General features: G+C 37.8%; 1 protein-coding gene across 9 annotated transcripts in view; it reads right to left on the bottom strand.

Annotated features, from left to right (window-relative positions):
- The window catches only part of RNF111 (ring finger protein 111), a 128,513-nt gene that overhangs the window by 14,633 nt on the left and 91,574 nt on the right, over positions 1–22,306 (bottom strand). For 6 of the 9 annotated variants that reach the window (XM_047736155.1, XM_047736157.1, XM_047736158.1 and 3 more), the window contains exons 3-7: positions 21,713–21,839; positions 17,325–17,488; positions 13,704–13,898; positions 5,331–5,650; positions 1,244–1,502 (exon numbers count right to left, since the gene is read on the bottom strand). In XM_047736155.1, the coding sequence (XP_047592111.1) occupies positions 1,244–1,502; positions 5,331–5,650; positions 13,704–13,898; positions 17,325–17,488; positions 21,713–21,839 (1,065 nt within the window). The remainder of the gene's footprint in view (positions 1–1,243; positions 1,503–5,330; positions 5,651–13,703; positions 13,899–17,324; positions 17,489–21,712; positions 21,840–22,306) is intronic. The other 3 variants (XM_047736156.1, XM_047736159.1, XM_047736161.1) reach the window with 1 other exon arrangement.

Genomic DNA, 22,306 nt, shown 5'->3' with positions numbered 1-22,306 from the left:
GAGGGAAGGGCTTTTAATTTCTCATTTAATGTCATTCAGCAGTCTGAACTTCTTACAATGTACACAAGTTAATAATAAAAGTAAAATGAGTTTAAATCTAAAACACTTCTTTATTAGGGCATTTAAAAAGAAATGCACTCACTTATAAATTGCTTCACTGTATTATTGGGGAGGGCAAAAACCACACATTTTAAGTTCCTAATAAAAGACAATCAACTAAAGATAAATATCAACAGGTATCACAAAACAGCCTGTACAGCAGAATTTGCCTACTGGTCAATGCTTTGCAAAAACTGTTCCAAAAATCTGTTTTCTAACCTATGCTTTATATCTTAAGTTGTATTACTGAAAAGGTAAATGATATTATCTCCAGGTTTCACTGTATACATTCTGGGCTGACTCCAGCATATCTGCAAGACCTAGATTTTTTAAATTCTAGGAATAAAAGAAGAAATCTAATGAGATATATAACTGAAAATTATCCCTTGCATGTAATCAGAACAAAAGCAAATGTCCTTGCCAACCTCCTAGTGTACTCCTGGTATGAATTTTCAGTGTTTTTTTTTCATCAAAGTATTAATTAAGTTTCCATATGATTATTAGCTTATAATGTAACAAAGTAGTAAACATGTGTTACATAGCCTAAGAGCACTTTTCACTCATAATACTCATAGATTTCACAGATTTCAATGTCTTCAGAAAAACCATGTCTGACTTTATTTAACTGCCTGCACCAAACGAATAGAGAAATCTTTTTGCATTTGGCCAAGCTGTCTGCATATGCCTCATGACTTTTTCTCATATGCCTCAGCTGACCTTCAGAATTCTTGGTCAAAATTTACTTTCTTGTGCCTAAGAACAACTACTAAACTTTCAAATTGTCTGTTACTCCTAAAGGATAAATCTCAATCCCTTAAGGTTTCCTTTTATAGGAATCTAAGGTGCCATTCAATGTAGTCATTTCACGTATTAAAATATAAATGTTAAAATGTAAAAGAGACAAAATATAATACTTTTTATTTACCTGACCTTTTTAAACAACATCTGTCTTTTTTACCTTAGAAGACTGTTTTGGGAATGTGGGGTGAAGAGAGGACAAAATGGAAAAAATATACCCCACTCTCAGGCCAAGGAAATACTAAAAATTTATGAATTAGGATTATTGAAAGGTTATTTCATGGAGGAATGTACAATGCTTCATTTATATGCCTCTAAGTTCTCTGCCTATTAAATTTATACTTACAAGGAGGTGGCATATAATGTCGACATGATGACAGTGAGGCTTGTGGAGGGGGCTGGGGCTGTGGCTGCGCCACCATGCTTGATCCATAACCATCTATTGATAATGGCTGACTCGGGGCAGCAGCAGCAGCCTGATGGCCAAAGATTGCAGCTCGGGAAGAAGAAACAGGGCAGCAGGGGTCAAATGCAGATGCTCCGTGAAAACCACCATTTCCATGACTTCTGATACCATTGTTGCTCAGGTCTACTGGCAATGCCTGCTGTATAAAGAGGAACTATAAATCTTTCTAAAGTTTGGTCAAAACACCGTTCCATGTTATAGTATAAAAGTACTCCAAGTGCAATCTAGAAAAATAGAATCTCTAAATTAAAATTTCAAAATGGTAAAACTTTTAGTATGAAGACCTATTCAGCACCAAAAAAAATATTGTGTGTGTCTTGGAATGTAAAGAATTGTAGTGATTATATATTTAAAATCTATAATCAGTTTTGAAAAGTCAAGCATAAGATCATGCTACAAGATGAATAAAAGTTAATGTATATATTATTTCAAGGTCTATTTCTCTCTCATTATCTAGATCTTAGAGAAAGAAACTTTAAAATCATAGTTCCATATTCTTCTTTACCCCCAAATTTTGATTATTAATTTAGGACTAGTTTGGAAAACATATAATCACACCACTGAAAAGATTAAGGATTCTTGGTAAAAACCTATCTGTCCTGTTTCTACATTGTATATAGCAAGCATTCAACTGAAACTCTAATAATACAGACATTACCCAAGATAACAAAGGGTATGTGATTATTCAAGATGAAACATGAGCTAGCTTTCCCTCAGAACCTTTTCATTTACCAAAAAAATTAGAAATACGATTTTAGGGAAGGTCCATTTACTAAGTTGGAAAATAAACCAAAGAGTCTAGATTCCATGTCTACTCGTCAGTAATTAAGTTTATTCCCCAAATGCATTTTGAAAAGTCCTAAGTAAAACATTTCACTTCATCACAATCTACTCCAAGGCAGGTTACAAAACAGCACTGCTGCTTTGTATTCCTAAGTGATTTAAAATACAAGTCTTTGCTTAATGTTCAGTATAGCTATAATTTTTTAAATGTGATTAAATAATAATTAAAAAATAAAATAATAATTTGATGTTACATATGAATTTATATACAAGAATTGTTCAATACTAGAAGCTGAAGATGAAAAAAGCTAGGGAAATGCATTATTAGAGGCCCAGGTCACCAAGCAGTCTTTAGAGAAACCACTGTGGTCTCTGTACCTCCACTGGACTCCAAGCTTGAGGGTAACAGAAACAAAAGGAACTCTGAATGCTAAAAGGGAAGGGGGATGATGGCGCAGGAGAAGCTGTGGGAAGGTGAAAAAGAAGAACTCCTTTCTTTTTCTAGATCACCTATCTATAATCAATTAAGCAAGTGTCTGGCCTCTCAGAGTCTACAAATACAATGTATGTCCCTCAATTTGGGTAATAAGGTTTAAGAACAATATTCTAAGACTGTGAATTTGTATCCCCTTCTTATTTTCCTATTTAGGCTAAGACTTGGCAAATGGACTGGATTATCAACATACTATGAAGATGAGCAAATTTCCTATCTTGTTCTCCAGTCAGTGATTAAGAACACTCCTAGAGGGTGAGTAAAGTAGGGTGTGTGTCCTCCTAGAAGAAACTGAGGCTAAAGTTAAAATATAGAATAAAAAGAAAATCTAAGAAAGAGAAGCGCCTTCACAATTCCAACAGTTCACTCAATTCATCCGCTAAAAGGAAAAGAGAGGGTAAGCAAGATCGGTATAAGAAATGACAAGTATTGGGCGCCTGGGTGGCTCAGTGGGTTAAGCCTCTGCCTTCAGCTCAGGTCATGATCTCAGGGTCCTGGGATCAAGTCCCACGTCAGGCTCTCTGCTCAGCAGGGAGCCTGCTTCCTTTCCTCTCTCTCTCTGCCTGCCTCTCTGCCTACTTGTGATCTCTCTCTGTCAAATAAATAAAAATCTTTAAAAAAAAAAAAAAAGAAATGACAGATATTACTTTACAAAGATCATAAGTAATGCATAAGGCTAACTAAACTATTTTCTCAAAAGAGAAAGTTACATCCAAAGGAGCAGTAAGGGCTACAGAGCATCAAGTGACTACTGTGCTTTCTCTGTTATCAGGCCTAATCCTCCCCAACCCTTTTCTGCCTACCTACAACCTGACACTAATCGTAACACATCAACACAATCACAAATCCTCAGATCAGTTTGCTTCTCCCACTCCTCAATTTCCTGCTATGCCCACACAGGTCTCAAATGGAGACTATATGACATTATCTCATGAGCATGTGGATGATTTCAGAGTCCTCCAATGTCTGTATGAGTCTCAAACTGTTTATATTGTTAAAACTTTACTCTCTGCTCTCTTTCAAACCCATTATCACCACTGACTGATCTTGTTGATTTTCCTCAAGTTTTGTGTACAGTCCAAATACATCTACTTAGAGATAAGTGAATAGGTTACATTTATTTTATGTGAACAAACGGTAAGAGAGGGAGCCTGGGTGGCTCAGTTGGTTGGGCTACTGCCTTCAGCTCAGGTCATGATCCTGGAGTCCCGGAATCAAGTCCTGCCATCAGGCTCCCTGCTCCGTGGGGAATCTGCTCCTCCCTCTGACCCTCCCCGCTTCTCGTGCTCTCTCTCTCTCTCAAATAAATGAATAAAATCTTTAAAAAAAAAGGTAAGAGATTCTACCTATAATTAACTCACTTAGGTTAAAAGAAAATGTTGCATACACACATGATCTCTCAAACCAACTGTATTACTTTATTAATTCAACAAGAATATTCTGTAAACAAAAAGCCCACATTTTGGTAGCTCTTGAATGAATGTAGGAAAAGTCAGCAGATTCACTTCTTCACCATTTTCCTACGATACTTCAAAACCCTCCCTCTTTCAGCTCATATTTCTAGTCAAAGAAAATTTTGCTTTGAAGCAGGGCCTTTCATTCAGTCCACTAAAAAGTTTTTTCTTGATGCTTCCTCATTCCTAAGAGGCAGAACAGGTTTAGACGATCAGCAGATGTTAATACTTAGAACCGTTAAGAGAACCAAAACATAGTCTAAAATCTATTTAATCATATTTCTTACTAAACCCTTTCAAATTGACTCTTGAAAACAGCAGCCTGTCTTCTGTTTTTTTTAAAGGAACATCCCTCTTTCTTAATTATTTTTAGTCAGATCCAGGAGAGATAACCATCAAAATTTAAGAAGATGAAGGAAGTACTTTTAAAGATCAGGGGATACAGAAAAACAGTTGCTCTGAATTTTCTTTCTGACTACTTTCTGGTGTATCAGTTACAGTTTGACCTTAAAATTACATTTTATTTTTCAAAGTATGTACTTACCTGGGTTATATCACAATTTTAGAGATGACATAGCAAAAGTTAAAATAGCATGTAATACATGACCTTCATTTACTTCACATGATCACCAATACTAATCTATTTGACATTTCAAGCACCCATCAATAATATCAACTAAATTACTTAATTATAATTTTGTTACTGATACTTCAATTCCCAATGAACTAAAAACCTCATCAGCTTCTGAGAAACTACATCACTGGTTTGCATCCGAACAGCCAGTTTATTTCTAGATGAGTGGAGATATAGGCAGCTCCCGAGTAAAAGGAAGAGGGTAAAAAACTAGGAAAATTTCCCAATTTCCCATGAATCAGGTTGGCACTGCAATTTCAACACCATGAAGTAAGATTTCAAAGATAAGATTCACCTGTATTTAACTAAAAACACCAAAAACCATTTCAGAATAAAAAACACTATCACTTTTAATTTTCTACATTCCAGGCCTTCTCAGTTAGTTGTAATAACTTAGACCATCAGAAAATCCTAGAGAATTAAAAAAAAAAAAAGAAAGAAAGAAAGACCACTAAATTGGGCCACTTTTGCAAGGGCAACAAGAACAATTTATTTACTATAAAAAATTCAACATTGGGTTGTTTTTCTTTTTCCTCCTGAAACAAGCACAGTTTTTGAATATTAAGAAAAAGAAAAAAGACAACCTCATAAAATTCCACATACCTGGTCGTGATAGCTGGTACCAGAATTGCTGTTGGCTCCACAAGGTGCTTGTACTTGTGGAGGTCTTTCCACAGGGCAGGTAGGATCACTAAAGGAGGGAGAAACTGGGACAGGTGGGTGGGGAGTATGATGGTGGTGGTGATGATGTTGAAAATGATGGCCATGCTGCTGAAAGCAACTTGTGTGTGGATGTCCTAATGCATGGTGATTCTGTGATGACCCTCCACATGGCGAGTGCTGCGGACAGCAAGAAGGTAATCTTGGCATTGCAGGAGGGCCAGTTTCTGTTACAGCACTAGATGAAGTTCTCCTTGAGTCATCTTGAAACAAACAAAAATGCATACAACATCAAATGATCAAATATCACCGTGTGAAAAATAGAGACTGTGTATAAATAAGTAAATAATTGTTCAGTAAATTCAAATCTCTGTAAATAAGAATGTGAGCATCACATTCTTACTAAATCCGCCCACCACATAATTTTGGATAGTGATCTTCACTGGGATTTCTCTGAAAGCCTAAATTCCTCAGGTGACTCATACTTACCATGATGGTATTTTTTTGTAGATTTTTAAGTTTTATTTATTTAAGTAATCTCTACACAAAACACAGGGCTTGAACTCATGACCTGAGATCAAGAGTCATATGCTCTTCCAAGTGAGCCACCAGGCGCCCCTACCATGACGTTTAAATGGCCCTGTTGGTTGGAACAAGCAATTCTTGATCTCAGGGTTGAGTCTGAGCCCCATGTTGAGTATAGAGATTACTTAATAAAATCTTAAAAAAATATTTTATTTTTACGTAAAATATAAAAATTAGAACAGTGGAGGGGTGCCTAGGTAGCTCAGTCAGTTAAGCATCTGTCTTTAGCTCAGGTCATGATCCCAGGGTTCTGGGACTGAGCCCCATATTGAGTTCCCTGCTCAGCAGGGATTTAGCTTGTCCTCTGACCCACCCCGTGCTCATGCCTGCTCTCTCTCTCACAAATAAATAAAAACTTAAAAAAAAAACAAAAACAAAAAAAGGAAGAGTGAAGGGCCCAGAGGCCTGTCCTTTCCCCTTCCCCGCTTCTGCACCTAATACCTGAGCCATCTCCTCAGAACGCTTAGGATTCTAGAGCACCACTATTCCAGCCCTATTTCAAGAGTAACCAAAACCAGGGATACCCCGCTCCTTTTTGGCTCACAGAACCTAGCCAATCTCTTCTGGGCCAATATACTGATTAGAAATATTCTAGTTACTCACAAATAAATACAAAAATCCAACCCAAACTGGCTAAAATAATAAAAGGAATTTACAGGCTCACATAAATGAATCTGGGTGCGGTGCTTCAGGCTCTGGTTGATAGGTCTGATTGCAGCAAACCTCCCTGTAATTTCCCTCAGTCTGCCCTCCCATACATGTTCTATCCTGCCTTTCCTGATTCTCTTCAGGGCAAGGTCTGTGATCTAAACCCTGTTAGGCAGTATTTCCATTCTAAATTTCTATATGTTGTTTTTTTTCCCCCAAGCTCCTAGTCTGTCTTATTTGGACAAATTTCTTGTATTCTTTTGTAAAGGTTCTTAACCTTGAAAGTAGAATTCAGGAATCTGTGAACTTGGATGGAAAAAAATTACTAATTTTTACTAATTTCCAACTGCCTTCTAGAGTTAATACTACCTTCTTAGCATCAGTTGAGAGGTTAAATATTATAAGTAACTTGTAACAACAACAACAAAAAAGTTGACAAGGTGTTTACTTTTATTTTTTTTAAGCTCCCTCTTTTTTTTTTAAAAAAGATTTTATTTATTTATTTGACAGACAGAGATCACAAGTAGGCAGAGAGGCAGGCAGAGAGGAAGAAGTGGGCTCCCTGCTGAGCAGAGAGCCTGATGCGGGGCTTGATCCCAGGACCCCCCATGACCTGAGCCGAAGGCAGAGGCTTAACCCACTGAGCCACCCAGGCGCCCCTCCCTCTCTTTTTTTTAAAGATTGATTTATTTATTTGAGCAGGGATGGGCAGAGGGAGAGGGAAGGAGAGAGAGAGAGAGAATCTTCTGGAGACTCCTCACTGAGCATGGAGCCTGACATGGGGTTTAATCTCACAACCCTGAGATCATGACCTCAGCAAAATCAAGAGGTGGACACTTAACAGACTGGGCCACCCAGACACCGTGAAGTGTTTACCTTCCAAACATAAATTATAGCAGAGTCAAAGTCAGTTCTATAATTATGTCACTTTCATTCATTTGCATTCCAATTTTCTTAAACAACCTGGACAAAGTTATATCTAGCTTATCAGGAACAGACTATGATCAACAGCCTATCTTTGCTATGCTGATTCAAACAGCCACTATTTTTTTCCATATGCTGTAATATTATTTTTTTTTTCCATATACTGTAATATTTGTAGCAGTAACTGTTATAGTAGCATTACTTCTGGCAACATTTTCAGGGTTTTATCTCAACTTCCAGGACAAAGTGTTGCACAAATGAGTATCATTTATTGTGTTACTTAAAAAAAAAAATGATCAAAAACCTCTGGAACACTAAATCCATTCAGTGGGTAGACTAAATGGCCTTCATAGTTCCTTCCAGTTTAGAGGCTTTAATTTTACAAATCCAACTATTTGAGGATTATGTGCAACTCTAAAATGTAGGAGGGGGGGGCGCCTAAGTGGCTCAGTCAGTTAAGCATCTGCCTTTGGCTCAGGTCATGATCCCTGGGTCCTGAGATCCAGTTCCACATCAGGCTCCCTGCTCAGCAGGGAGTCTGCTTTTCCTTCTCCCTCTGTCCTTCCCCAGCCCTTGTGCGTGCTCTCTTTTTAAAAAGAAAAATAAAATAAAATGTAGGAGAGGAGTGTGTAATCAGAGCAAAAGATCTGTGGACTAATAAGGCTGTGAATGAAGGGAAAGACACGATACTTCTTTGTTCAGAAAGAACTTGCCCTCTTTGTCTTCAAATATTTCTAATACAAAACTGAGAGTGAGAGAAGAGAACACATTACTATATTTACAGCTGAACACATATTTAAAAGGTTGTATCACTAACAATATGGCCTCAAAAAGACAACTGACCTTAGAGTTCTACTTCGTAGGGTACAGTTTAATCTGCACTCTCTAATCCTAGAGTGCACAATCTCTTTGTTGCTTAAACAGACTAGCAACCCAAAGTAAAGGCAAGTAAAGGCAACTGAATCTCTTGTTCCAGAGTTACTGACCAAGGAAAACTGCCATAAATTAGAAGTGAAATACAAAGATCTGATCAAGCAAATAAAAAACTTCCTTTTTATTAGAATGAGCCCAGAGTGTCCACTAAAAATGAGACAATAACAAACCTGCACCAGAAAAACTAATTCCATGGCCCAGTGACATAAAACTGGTTGAAGTACTTTCACTGCAATTCCGGCAGGATTACTGAGAAGTATTCACACATCTATTCATTCATTTGGCAAGTCTTACACATAATAATGGAAAGGTAAAGGATCTACAAAAGGCACTGGAAAATACAATGGTGAAAACGAAAGTCCAGGCCTTTTTTTTTTTTTTTTTTTTTTTTTTTTAAAGTAGGCTCTGTGCCGAGCCTGGAGCTCAATGGGGGAATTGAACTCACTATCCCAAGATCAAGACCCAAGCTAAGATCAAGAGTCAGATGCTTAACAGACTAAGCCCCCCAGGCACCCCGAAAGTCCTAGCCTTTAAAATAACTTATGATGTTGTCTGCCTCTGTTGTTTTATCTCTGGCAACTAGAAACAGAACTGCACAATGTAGGTGGTTCAATAAGCCCTTGCTAAATATAAATTCACCTTGCAAGGGAAAACAGACATGCATGGAGCTAAGTGCTAAGAAGAGAAAAACTTGACCTTTAGTCCTCAAGATCATCATCATCAAGTACAGAAACAATTTAGGATATATTAAGATTTAAGATATGTTGATTCCAGCATTAGAACAGAAGCACTGGGTTCTACACAGGGCAATGTTGTGTCCCAAAGAACATTTGGCAACACCTGGGGATAACTTTGGTTGTCACACCTGGAGGAGAAGCAGCACTACTGGTAATGCTGCTAAATATCCTACAACACACAGGGTAGCCCCCCAAACAAAGAACTGTGCAGCACAAAGACAACAGTGTCAGGACTGAGAAATAAAGGAAGAGTATAGGCATAAAGGAAGAGTATAGCTCCAAGCCAGACTTCCTAGGTTTGAATACTTGCTCCATTATCATATAACCATGGGCAAGTTACTTCGCCTATAAAATAAGAGTAATAGAATCTGCCTCCTAAGTTATTACAAAAATCAGAGTTAATATAAATCATGGACCAATATTATAAGCTCAAAAGATGTTAGCTATTATTATCCCCTAGAATTTTAGTTCTATTAGGGCAGAAAATTTATGTTTTCTTCCCAATGCCTACAACAGTACCTGATAAAAACTCAATAAAAACTGGAATAAATGAATATATAAGATATCATGCACGGTTAAAGCAATAAGCACACAGAAAATTCAGATAGATGATGAGTTGCTTGGCACATGTTGAGTCTGAGGTGACTGTAGAATGGTCCAGAGATATCCAACAGCCAGCTGGATATGAAAGTTTAAAACAAAGAGAGGGCTCTGGAAACAAAAACGAAGGTCACTGGCATATTGGTGGTAGCTGAAAACACACATAGTTATGAGATGGGCCAGTGAGAAAGGTTAAGAACAGAGGCCTAGGAGAGAACAGAGATGACAAGATTACTGCCAGACTTTTAATATATTTATTTTGACAGGAGTCAGAAGCAAGTTAAAGGAAGAATTTAAGGTACAGAAGATCCATTTAAGTGTACAAGACAACACAAATGTACATATGCGCACTAAGGGAACGGAACAAGCAAAGATGCTGAGAAGGTAACTGTTAAAGCGAAGTCAAGGAGACAAGAAGGGACAAAAGGTAGAGCATGAATAAAGGGACTGGAAAGGGGGGTGCCTGGGTGGCTCAGTGGGTTAAGGCCTCTGCCTTCAGCTTAGGTCATGATCCCGGGATCCTGGGATCCAGCCCCGCATCAGGCTCTATGCTCGGCGGGGAGCCTGCTTCCTCCTCTCTCTCTGCCTGCTTCTCTGCCTACTTGTGATCTCTGTCTGTTAAATAAATAAATAAAATCTTTTTAAAAAAGGGGGGGGGGGGCTGGAAAGAAAAGAAAGGAGTTAAAAGACCAAGAGTTAGGAGAGAAGGATAGGTATAAAGTTTTCATGGAAGGGTTGGAAGTTATGAGTGCTTGAGAACCTTCATTTACTTTTTATTTACTTTTCCCTGGGGGATCAATGTCTGGAGGAGAATAAGGGAATTATGGAATAGCCACTAAGGGGAAAGAAAGGGAATTAAATGAGATACATCACACTATGGCAACTTATTAACAAAAGCCCAAGATTAGATACCATAAATTCATGAGGCACCAATCTGCTTGGATCTGTAATTTTTACTAGCCCCATCTAAAAACCTGGATAGGAGTGAAGCTAGATGGCTTGCATGATTCAAGGATGGAAATATGCAAGAAGGTACAAAATAAAGACAGGCTGTGAAGAAAATAGGAGACTGATGTTCTATAGCGTCTTAGCAGGAAATGAAGTCAGCAGAACTGAGTGCCCCTGATGTCATATAAGTACCTGTATGTGCTTCTATCAGGTTTATATGGAGGAACAATATGGCCTGGAACAAGGTTCTCCTAGTTTAGAGAAACACAACACAAGCAAGTCTATCCCAAAGTTAGTCTTCAATATAAGTAAAGTAGCATCATGAGAAAACCATTCAGATAGTGAAGTCACTACCCTAGATATTAAATGTGAATCCTGAGTGAACAAGTGTCTTAAAAAACAAATAATGTAAAAAAATAATAATAAAAGCTTTGAGACAGTATTGAAGTAAAGCTGGGACTGTGTCACATAAAATCTAGACAGGATGAGAGTACATAAAGCTACCAAGAGAAAGGAATGAATGAGAAAAGTTAAAAATCTTTGCCTCAAAGATTATTATTGGCTTTGAAAGTATTTAACTTCCAGATGCCTTCATTTCTGAAGTAGGAAGAATATTATAAATAACAAGCAAAGTTTAAGAATTAAGTGATAATATATAAAATAACATATAAGACAGTAGGTACGGTACTCAGAAAAGAGTATACACTCGATAAATGAAATAAAAATTTGCCCATTTCTTTTCTCTCTACTTTCCCCCCCCCCGAAAAATATAGTATTGAAAAGACAGCTTTGGGGGGCACGTGGATGACTCAGTTGTTAGCCATCTGCCTTTGGCTCAGGTCATGATCCCAGGGTCCTGGGATCAACCCCCACATCGGGCTCCGTACTTGGTGGGAGGTCTGCTTCTCCCTCTCCCCCTGCTTGTGTTCCCTCTCTTGCTGTGTCTATCTAATAAATAAATAAAATCTTTATTATTTCTTTTAATAAATAATTTTTTTTTTTAAAGACATCTTTGGGGAAAACTCCTTGGACTGTGGATTCTCCTCTTAATTTTCCACAACAGAGAAACCTAAATCCAGCCACAAGAAGATTTCCTAATCTGTTCAATGTAAGCTATAAGGATATTGTAAGAATTAAATAAGATACTATTAAAAGTAAAAATGATATGGGGCACCTGGGCGGCTCAGTGGGTTAAAGCCTCTGCCTTCAGCTCAGGTCATGATCCCAGGGTCTTGGGATCGAGCCCCGCATTGGGCTCTCTGCTCAGCAGGGAGCCTGCTTCCTCCTCTCTCTCTGCCTGCTTCTCTGCCTACTTGTGATCTCTGTCTGTCAAATAAATAAATAAATAATCTAAAAAAAAAAAAAAGAAAGTATAAGGTGGTTCCACTATTAATGGTGATATAGTGATATCTATGAGCTACAGGGTCTATAACACCCCCATCATCCAGGAGAGAAAGGCTATCTTAATGCTCAGTTAAACAGGTGATAGGAAAAAGAACCAGAGATATCCTGCTAACTTAAACAATAATCTGAGGTAAGAGCTGAAACACTTAAAACACAAGAGTATATTCTTTGTGATCCTGGGTTAGGAAATGGTTTCTTAGATAGGATAGCAAAAAAAAAAAAAAAAAAAAAAAAACCAAAGAAAAATTGAGAAAATGGACATCATCAAATTTTTTTTAAAAATTCCCATCCTCAGGACGCCTGGGTGGCTCAGTTGGTTGGACGACTGCCTTCGGCTCAGGTCATGATCCCAGAATCCCGGGATCGAGTCCCACATCAGGCTCCCAGCTCCATGGGGAGTCTGCTTCTCCCTCTGTCCTTCTCCTAGCTCATGCTCTCTCTCACTGTCTCTCTCTCAAATAAATAAATAAAAAAAATCTTTAAAAAATAAAAAATAAAATAAAAATTCCCATCCTCATTTTCTTTTTTTTTTTTTTTTTTAAGATTTTATTTATTTATTTGACAGAGAGAGATCACAAGTAGACAGAGAGGCAAGCAGAGAGAGAGAGGGAAGCAGGCCTCTTGCCGAGCAGAGAGCCCGATGCGGGACTCGATCCCAGGACCCTGAGATCATGACCTGAGCCGAAGGCAGCGGCTTAACCCACTGAGCCACCCAGGTGCCCCCCCATCCTCATTTTCAATTCTTTTGGGGACATACCTGGGAGTGAGACTGTAGGTCAGGGTAACTATGGTTTAACTTTTTGAGGAACCACCAAAGTGTTTTCCATAGCAGCTGCAGCATTTTACATTCCCACCAGATGTTCATTAGAGTTCCAATTCCTCTACACTCTTGTCAACACCAGTTATTTTCTGATTTCCTATTTCTATAGTTTTGTTTTGTTTTTCTGAATAACAGACAGCCTGATAAGGATAAAGTAGTGCTTCACTGTGATTTTGATTTACATTTCTCTAATAACTAATGATGCTATTTTCATGACCCTCTTGATCAACTGTGTATCTTCTTTGGAAAAATACCTACGCAAATTCTTTGCCCATTTTTAAACTGGGGTATCTGTCTTTTTATTGTTGAGCTGTGTAAGTTCTTTACATAGTCTGGATACTAGACCCTTAACAGATACATGATTTTAAAGTATTTTTCTCCCATTCTGTAGGCTGCCTTTTCACTTTCTTGACAGTGTCTTCTGATGTACAAAAGTTTTAAATTTTGATGTTCGATTTACCTATTTTTTTCTCTTGTTACTGTATTTCTAATCGGCCATTTAATTCTCGCTGATCTCTTTCAGTTGAGCTATGATACTCGGTAATATACAGCAAACAAACTCAAATATGAAATCAAAGTTTAATTCTAAAGAGACTACTTTGCTCATATACAGTTTATTCTAAGAATATGCTCTTCCTAATATAGCTAAAATCTTAAAATCAATACTTTTTCTAACAAGAGTAATGAAAGAGGCCTCCCCCCAACTTTATTACATACCTCCTATAGAAGTACCAGTCATACTATTGCTTGTAAGAGTAGCTGAAGTCTCTGACACTATGGAGGGTTGGCTACCAGTGACAGCTGAAGCAGCATCAGAGGCCTGCTCAGAGGTAGATGGATTTGAATTGTTAATGGAAGTGCTTGTGGTTTGTGATTCCATTCTCGCAGAAGTGGTTGGTACTACAGTAGGTTCTACAAAACACAAAATGTTTATTTGGGATTTCAAAATGTATTAGGTGACAGGTTATATTTTAATTCAAGGTAACATTTTAAAAATTATTAAAACAAACTTTAAAAATATGAACTAATAAGTACAATACCTAATTAAAAAAACTTTCATAAAGCTAGCTTACAACATCAAAATGACATGGAACTAAAATATGATTACTGCATTTAAAAAAATCCAACACATATGCATATTCCAACAATCCAGGTGATTATTTCAGGGTAACAACTCTGTAAATTTTCTGATCTATCACAAAGAAAATGAGAAAAGGAAAGTAAAATCTTTTTATATTATTTTCATACACATTGTCACAGGCTGTCAGAACAGTATTACAAATTATACTTTCTCTGGTACAGAATGGATTCTAGAGTCAGACTGCTTGGATAAGCAATTCTGATTTCACCACTGGCACTATAGTGACAGATAAGTTACTTAACCACTCTCCATTTCCTCATCTGTAGCATTGGGAAAGTACAGAATTTTCTTCACACAACTATTGTTAGGATGAACAGAAGTCACACATATAAAGCACACTGTATAATGGTTTATTTATAGTGACCTCTTAAATTTTTTTTAAAGATTATTTATTTATTTATTTATTTGACAGACAGAGATCACAAGTAGGCAGAGAAGCAGACAGAGAAAGAGGAAGAAGCAGGCTCCCTGCTGAGCAGAGAGCCCGATGTGGGGCTCGATCCCAGAACCCTGACATCATGACCCGAGCCGAAGGCAGAGGCTTTAACCCACTGAGCCACCCAGGCGCCCCTGACCACTTAAATTTTTAAAACTGTTTTAATCTTTTTTACAGGCCTTTTCATATGTTTTCAAAAAGTTTTTTTTACAAATATTAATATTCATCATTGTATTCTAATAAAAATTAAAATTTTTATAAAAAGTAAAAGAAATTTCAGGCAGACCTTGACTTATGTACGATTCCTACTTCAGACTCTAATTATAACAACTATTGTTTAAAAAATGAGACTGAGTATGTCCAAAGCAGAGTCACAACAACTGGATCAGAAAAGGGACTCACTTAAATGTGATATAGAATTAGAGGGCAAACTACTGATTACAATGTGGTGTGCTAAGCTGATTCCAGAAACACAAACTGTCCCTGTTGATCTACATGGGACAATGTACTTTGGACGCTTAAACAAATGTATTTGCTTATACACAAAAAGCGGAGGGAAGAACCCCTTGTTTATTTGCAAATGGTGTATCTCAGTTTCTCAGCCTTAGCATTATTGATGTTTTGGGTAGCGGGATTCTTTGCTAGGGATGGGAGTCAGGGTAGGGGTATGGCTGTCCTGCGCATATAGGATGTTTACAGCAGCATCCTGGAACTCTACCCATCAGACATTAGCAGTATGTCTGCTGTCTCCCAAAACTGTAAGAACCAAAAATGTCTATAGATATTACCAACTGTCTTCTGGGGCACAAAATGGTCACCCCTTAAGAACTACTGGTCAAACTGATATATTTAATATTTTGGACTTATTTTTAGTAAGATAGATGCTTTCCACTGAGAGAAACTAGCAGAGAGATGGGGCATCTACTGATCCCTAGGACATTTACAACCTTACTAAAGTATTCTGGTTGAACTAATTCCAATGGGTTAAAAGACTACTCTGTAACCTTTTCCTACTTATTGGCTGATAGATGTCACAGGGGAAAACACAGTTTCCAAAGCAGTAATCCTAAATTAATTAACTCTGAGGAATCTCTAATTAATCCCAATATATTAATCACTGTCTTACAGATAATTTATGGTGCTTCAAAATAAAAACGGAGACATGGTTGAATAAAATATAGACAGTGGGAATAAATTATCTCTTTATGAACATCTTAATTCCAAAGTATTGATACTCTGAAAGTTATGATCATCCAAGCTGCAAACAATCCACAGAAGAGCTGATTGCACAAGGCCTGTAACTCTACAGACCTTATGTATCCTTTCTCCAATTTATAGCTAACAAACTCACTTATGGCTCCTCATCTTCCTTTAAAGAAATTATGATAGACCATTTCCTTCTAAGATGTAACTAATACCTGAAGGCAATTTCTAGTAAGTGGGGAAACTCACATCTGTATTCACATACTCATACATGCTACCACTTTCACTAATCTCTACTTTACAACTCTAGCTTTCTTTTCTTAGTTGCTTGGACGGAGTTATAAGCTGAAAGAAAAACACTAAAGCTGAACAGCACAAAAGGTACCAGTAATATCAGAGGATAACATTAACTATCACATTTCTTTCTTTTTTAAGTAGACATGGATCCCAACACGGGGCTTGAACTCATGACCATGAGATTGAGACCTGAGCTGAGATTAAGAGTCAGTCACAACCAACTGAGCCACCCAGGTGCCTCAAATTTCGACATTGCAAATAACCAATATTTATCATATAAATTCAAGTTAAATTGCTTTTCTGTTGCATTTTAAAAGTGTCATTTCTATTTTTTATAGCAAATTTAAAGTATGACAATAATATTATAAATGAAAGTAATAGGTAAGTCTAGGGTAGGTCAAACTACCACTTATAAAAGTTTTTCTTTTTTTTCCAGGCACCTGGGTGGCTGCTCAGTAGGTTAAACGACTGCCTTCAGTTCAGGTCATGACCCCAGGATCCTGAGATCGAGCCCCACATCAGGCTCCCTGCTCAATGGAGAGTCTACTTCTCCCCCTCCCTCTACCCCATCCCTGCTCATGTTCCCTCTCTCTCCTCTCTGTAATATATAAATAAAATCTTTAAGAAAAAAAAGTAGGGCACCTGGCTGGCTCAGTTGGTTGAACAACTGCCTTCGGTTCAGGTCATGATCCTGGGTCCCGGGATGGAGTCCTGCATCGGGTTCCCTGCTCAGCAGGGAGTCTACCTCTCTCTCTGACCCTCCCCTTCTCGTGCCTTCTCTCTCTCTCAAATAAATAAATAAAATCTTCAAAAAAAAAAAGTTTTTTCCCCCCTAAAAAATAACTACCGAGCAATGAAATAGAAAGAATTTTAGGTACAAGTTACAAACTGAGGCTGTTCTATCAATTGAAAAATAAGATTGGGATATGTGGGTGCCCGGGTGGCTCAGCTGGTTAAACGACTGCCTTCGGCTCAGGTCATGATCCTGGAGTCCCAGGATCGAGTCCCACATCAGGCTTCCTGCTCAGTGGGAAGTCTGCTTCTCCCTCAGACCTTCTATCCCTCATGCTCTCTCTCTCTCATCCTCTCAAATAAATAAATAAAATCTCTAAAAAAAAAAAAATAATAATTGGGCTATCTGATAACTGTCCATTTAACAATGTTACCAAGAAGCAGTAGTAGGACTTTCATTATGAGTTTCAAAGGTATCTGATTTTATTAATTCTTTTCATAATTCTATACTGTTACTAACCCAACTTACCATCTTCATCAACAGTAAGGTCCACAACTTCTGCTGCATTTTGCCTCAAAGGTTGTATAACAGTAGAAATCCTACTACGGTTCCGTGGCTCCTGTGGCCGACTTGTATGAGAATTTGAACCTTGGCTCCAATGAGATCTGGAGTGTCCAAGAGTTGAACGAGACCTTAAATGACATCAATATTAAATTAGTTAATATGAAGAAAGAACAAAATTTTTAGTTACCCAAGAAATCATAAGCCTTTCTGGTTGGGCTCCACACTTAGCAGGGAGGTCTGGTTGTCCCTTTCCCTCTCCTCCCTGCTCATGCTCGCTCTCTCATATAAATAAAATCTTTATAAAAAAAAAAAAGACTCTCCCTCTCCCACTGTGCACCGCTCTCTCTCTCTAAAATAAATAAATAAATCTAAAAAAAAAAAAAAAAGAAGAGGAAGAATGCTGCTCTCTTTTCAATGGTTATTTTGAACACACACCTGGGCTGTAATCATGTATTTACATTTTAATACCTAAAATTATTTACCATATGTAAAACTAACAAAAATATCAACACCCTTGGGGCGCCTGGGTGGCTCAGTGGGTTAAAGCCTCTGCCTTCGGCTCAGGTCATGGTCTCAGGGTCCTGGGTCAAGCCCCCCATCAGGCTCTCTGCTCAGAGGGGAGCCTGCTTCCTCCTCTCTGCCTGCCTGCCTCTCTGACTACTTGTAATCTCTATCAAATAAATAAATAAAATCTTAAAAAAAAAAATCAACACCCTAAACATTAAATAACCCACATGATCTTGTATGTTTAGTCCAGACTGGATTTGCAAATCATGATTTTAAGAGGCCTAAACAAAGATAATTTTTTGGTATCGTCCTAAAAAACATTCGAGGCCCCAGAGATTTCCTGGGATCAGGAGAGGTAAGAATAGTTGCAGCTAGTTTATTAGTTTGGTAGTAGTAAGACACTTCACTTGTTTGAGCCACTTTATGCTTTTAAAGCATGTAACCACAAACCCTCAACACCTAACACTTACGTCATCATTGTTTATTGTGGTGCTATACTATACTAAATTATCTATAGGTATATATTTTATTTTAAAAAATTTTTAAGGATTCACTGTAATAACCTGAACTGAGGGTACAGAGGGACATTATATAGAATATGAAGTCCTAAGGATCCAGGAGAAAAATATGTCTGTTTTAGAAAGGTGGGGCTTGGGCACCTGAGTGGTTAATGAGTTAAGCACCTGTCTTCAGTTCAGGTTGTGATCCCAGGGTCCGAGGATTGAGCCCCATGTTAGTCTCTCTGCTCAGTAAATAAATAACATCTTAAAAAAAATAGAGAGGTGGGGCTTATGAAGTTGGTTTTTCCTCTTGCCCAAACTGAATGGAAAATGCTTAGAAGCTTATTATTTAGGGGTGCCTGGCTGGCTCAGTTGGAAGAACATGTGACTCTGGATCTCAGGGTGGTGAGTTCAAGCCCCACACTGGGTGTAGAGATGACTAAAAAAAATAAACTTTAAGAAAAAAAAGGCGAGGGTGCCTGGGTGGCTCAGTGGGTTAAGCCTCTGCCTTCAGCTTGGGTCACGGTCTCAGGGTCCTGGAATTGAGCCCCGCATCGCATCGGCTCTCTGCTCAGCAGGGAGTCAACTCCCCCACCCCCCGCCTGCCTCTCTGCCTACTTGTGATCTCTCTCTCTCTGTCAAATAAGTAAATAAAATCTTTCTTAAAAAAAGAAAAAGAAAAGAAGCTCATTGTTAGCATGTATGGAAAGAGTGAACAAAATCAATGAATAGGCAATTACCAGGGATGTGAGCTCAACCACTCAGAAAAGAACCAGACTGAAAATGACCTCACCAAGTGTAGAGCCTAAGAATTTAGAAAGAAGCTCAAATTCTAAAATGAAATTCTCAAGTAAATAGGAGTATAAAGGTTAATTACAGAGACACAGAAAGAAAGAAAAAAAAAAAAAAGACACTGCATTCCCTCAAGAATTTTGTGGCCCAAGGCATGATAGTAAACAAATGTTCAGGATGAAATGGTTTTGGTGTGGAGAGAGATCACTATTTAAAATTCTTGAGAAACCAAGATCCTGTAGTAAGACTGAATAGTCTCTTATGTCTGGGAAGCTCTCAACGGCTGCAGAAAGTGTCTGGTCCACTTCGCTGTTTATGAAACCTGCAAGGATGCTGTAGTTCCAAGTATTACACTGAACAAAAAACCTGGCATATGAGGAACAGTTTCACACAGACCATAGTCGTTCCTATGATTAGTAGCAACTGTCAAATCCTGACACTAAAGAAACCGAAACACAGATGCATTCTCGCTTAAAAAAAAAAAAAAAAAAAAAAAAAGATTTTTAAAGCAATCTCAACACCCAATGTGGAACCCACAGCCCTGAGGTCAAAGTTGCAACACTCCACCAACAGAGCAAGCCACGCACCCCAGGGTGCATTCTCCCTTAGAGAGGAAAGCCCAAGAGCCAGCTAAACAGTGACAAAGTTAATATTCCATGTAATAATAAGGAAAATAAATATGGGTCATGAGCACCGTATGTCTTTTTTAAGATTACTATCTATTACTATAGTAAACACATCTGCTTGAACATGAAGCACCCCCAAGACAAAAAAGATCTCCAGTTTCACAAAGACAGGTCCTTCATTTCAGCAACCCTTGTAGCTCAGCTCATAAAAACTGAGTCAGTGTTGTACCAAGCACTAATGCAGTCACAGGATAACTGTGGCACCTACCATGGAGTATCAATTTTCCTCAGAGCCTAGGAAAATAATTTAAAACTTAAAACTAACAGATACATTACAGAGTGCTCTCTTCCATGCCATTAAAAGCTGCATTCCAGTGGGAAAGTACAAATGGAAAAGCACATTTTAAATATGGTTTATAACATGCTTCCAAAGTAAAAAAAATTTTAAAGTAAGTAACACAAATTAAAACACCATGCGCAAATATATTTCTCAATTCATTCTAACACAAAAATTAAGATTCATCCACAGATTAGTTTGGTATACCAAATGGAATAGAGGAGCACTTCATTGCTTCTCTCACCCTTATCTGTAATCATCTAAAGCACAAGATAAATACTGTTAGGGTTCCCCCCCTTCTTCCCCTCTTTTTATTTATTTATTTATTTATTTTTTTAAAGATTTTATTTATTTATTTGACAGAGAGAAATCACAAGTAGGCAGAGAGGCAGGCAGAGAGAGAGGAGGAAGCAGGCTCCCTGCTGAGCAGAAAGCCCGATGTGGGGCTCGAACCCAGGACCTGGGATCATGACCTGAGCCGAAGGCAGCGGTTTAACCCACTGAGCCACCCAGGCGCCCCTCTTCCCCTCTTTTTAAAGTTTTTGGTCAAAGTGACACACAAAAGAGCAATGTCATTTCCAGTTATTTTTCAAAAGAAACAAGAATCTTTCATTCATTTTTAGTATGGGCTTAGATGAAAACACTGAGTGAAGGACAACATTGTAAAAATATGTTCCATACCAGGTTGTCCTATTATAATAGCATAAACTTCAATGGTATCAATGAGATTGTAACAAAAAAGAATACTTCAACATCAATACTCCTTAATATTTTTCAACACTTTCAATTTTAGTGCTATCTCCAATATTTATGTTTTATTCATATCTAAATTTCAAAGAAGTTCATGAACTCTCTGAATCATAAAACAAAAATTTGGAAATCACGAAGTAAAATTACTCTTTATCTACAACAATAACTCCTAACTCTTATTGTACACTTGCAATAGTTAAAAAAAATACTGACCCCCCAAGATTCTGGTTCCGCTCACATGGGATATGATCCAGGGATCAATTTTATCTTTACTTTATAATCTTTCCAGGTGAGTCTAATGCAACCTGGTTTGAAAACCACTTATCTGGTATGTGCTCAAATGGGGTCTCCCCCCGCAAATTAAAAGAATGTAAATATCCACAGCACAAATATGTTTAAATATTTATATTTAAAACTTGACATAGGGGCGCCTGGATGGCTTAGTCGTTAAGCATCTGCCTTCAGCTTAGGTCCTGATTCCGGATTCCTGGGATCCAGCCTTGCATTGGGCTCCCTGCTCAGCAGGAAGCCTGCTTCTCCCTCTCTCACTCCTCCTGCTTGTGCTCCCTCTCTTGCTATCTGTCTCTCTCTCTCTGTCAAATAAGTAAATAAAACCTTTAAAAAAATAAAAAGCCTCTGATTCTGGATTTCAGCAGCTCAGGACATGATCTCAGGGTCCTGGGAAAGTCAAGCCCCTCATGAGGTTCAATGCTCGGTACAGATCCTGCTTCTACCTCCCCCTCTCCCTTCCCCCACTTGCTCGCTTGCTCACTCTCTCTCAAATAAAATCTTAATTAAAAAAAAAAAATTCACATACACAACTAGGAATTAAAATCATACCGATAGCTTTCCCCAACTGTTACAATCTCCACCTCACTGTCGGTTGAGGTAACATTAATTTCTTCATTGGCAGTGACCTGGGGAGTGGAGGAAGCTTCTATCACCACAACATCTTCATCGATACTTCCTGGAAACAGAAAGGAAAAGCATTTTAAACTACCTGAAATACAAATATTTTTTTACTTTGAAGGCTATGAAATTCATTATAAAAGTAAAAATCTTACCTGTCAAATCGAAGTTTTTTTTTAAAAAACAGAGCTAAACACACATAGTGAAAATAGTACTCACTCTCTTGATCTGTATCTTCATGTTTACTTCTTCTTTTATGATTTTTGTTCTTTATAACTTCTAGTGGTTTCCATATTTATTTGTATGATATCATACAGAAATATAAATCCTGTAATATCTAAAGGTATTAAGATCTTATATACTTACATCCCATAATAACCCTTTAGTATCTAAAATGAAGATACTATATTTGCAGTATATTTTACTCAAGAGTTTGTTTTTTGTTAAACAAGATATGGTATTCTTTTAAGAAAGATAAGGTAATTTTTGGCTTTAGGCTATGAAATCTGTCTTTTTTTGGTATTT

This window comes from Lutra lutra, chromosome 7, assembly GCF_902655055.1.
Source record: "Lutra lutra chromosome 7, mLutLut1.2, whole genome shotgun sequence".
In the NCBI taxonomy this organism is placed as follows: domain Eukaryota; kingdom Metazoa; phylum Chordata; class Mammalia; order Carnivora; family Mustelidae; genus Lutra; species Lutra lutra.
Note: the sequence above shows the minus strand (reverse complement) of the source record. Positions and strands in the feature narration are given on the sequence as shown.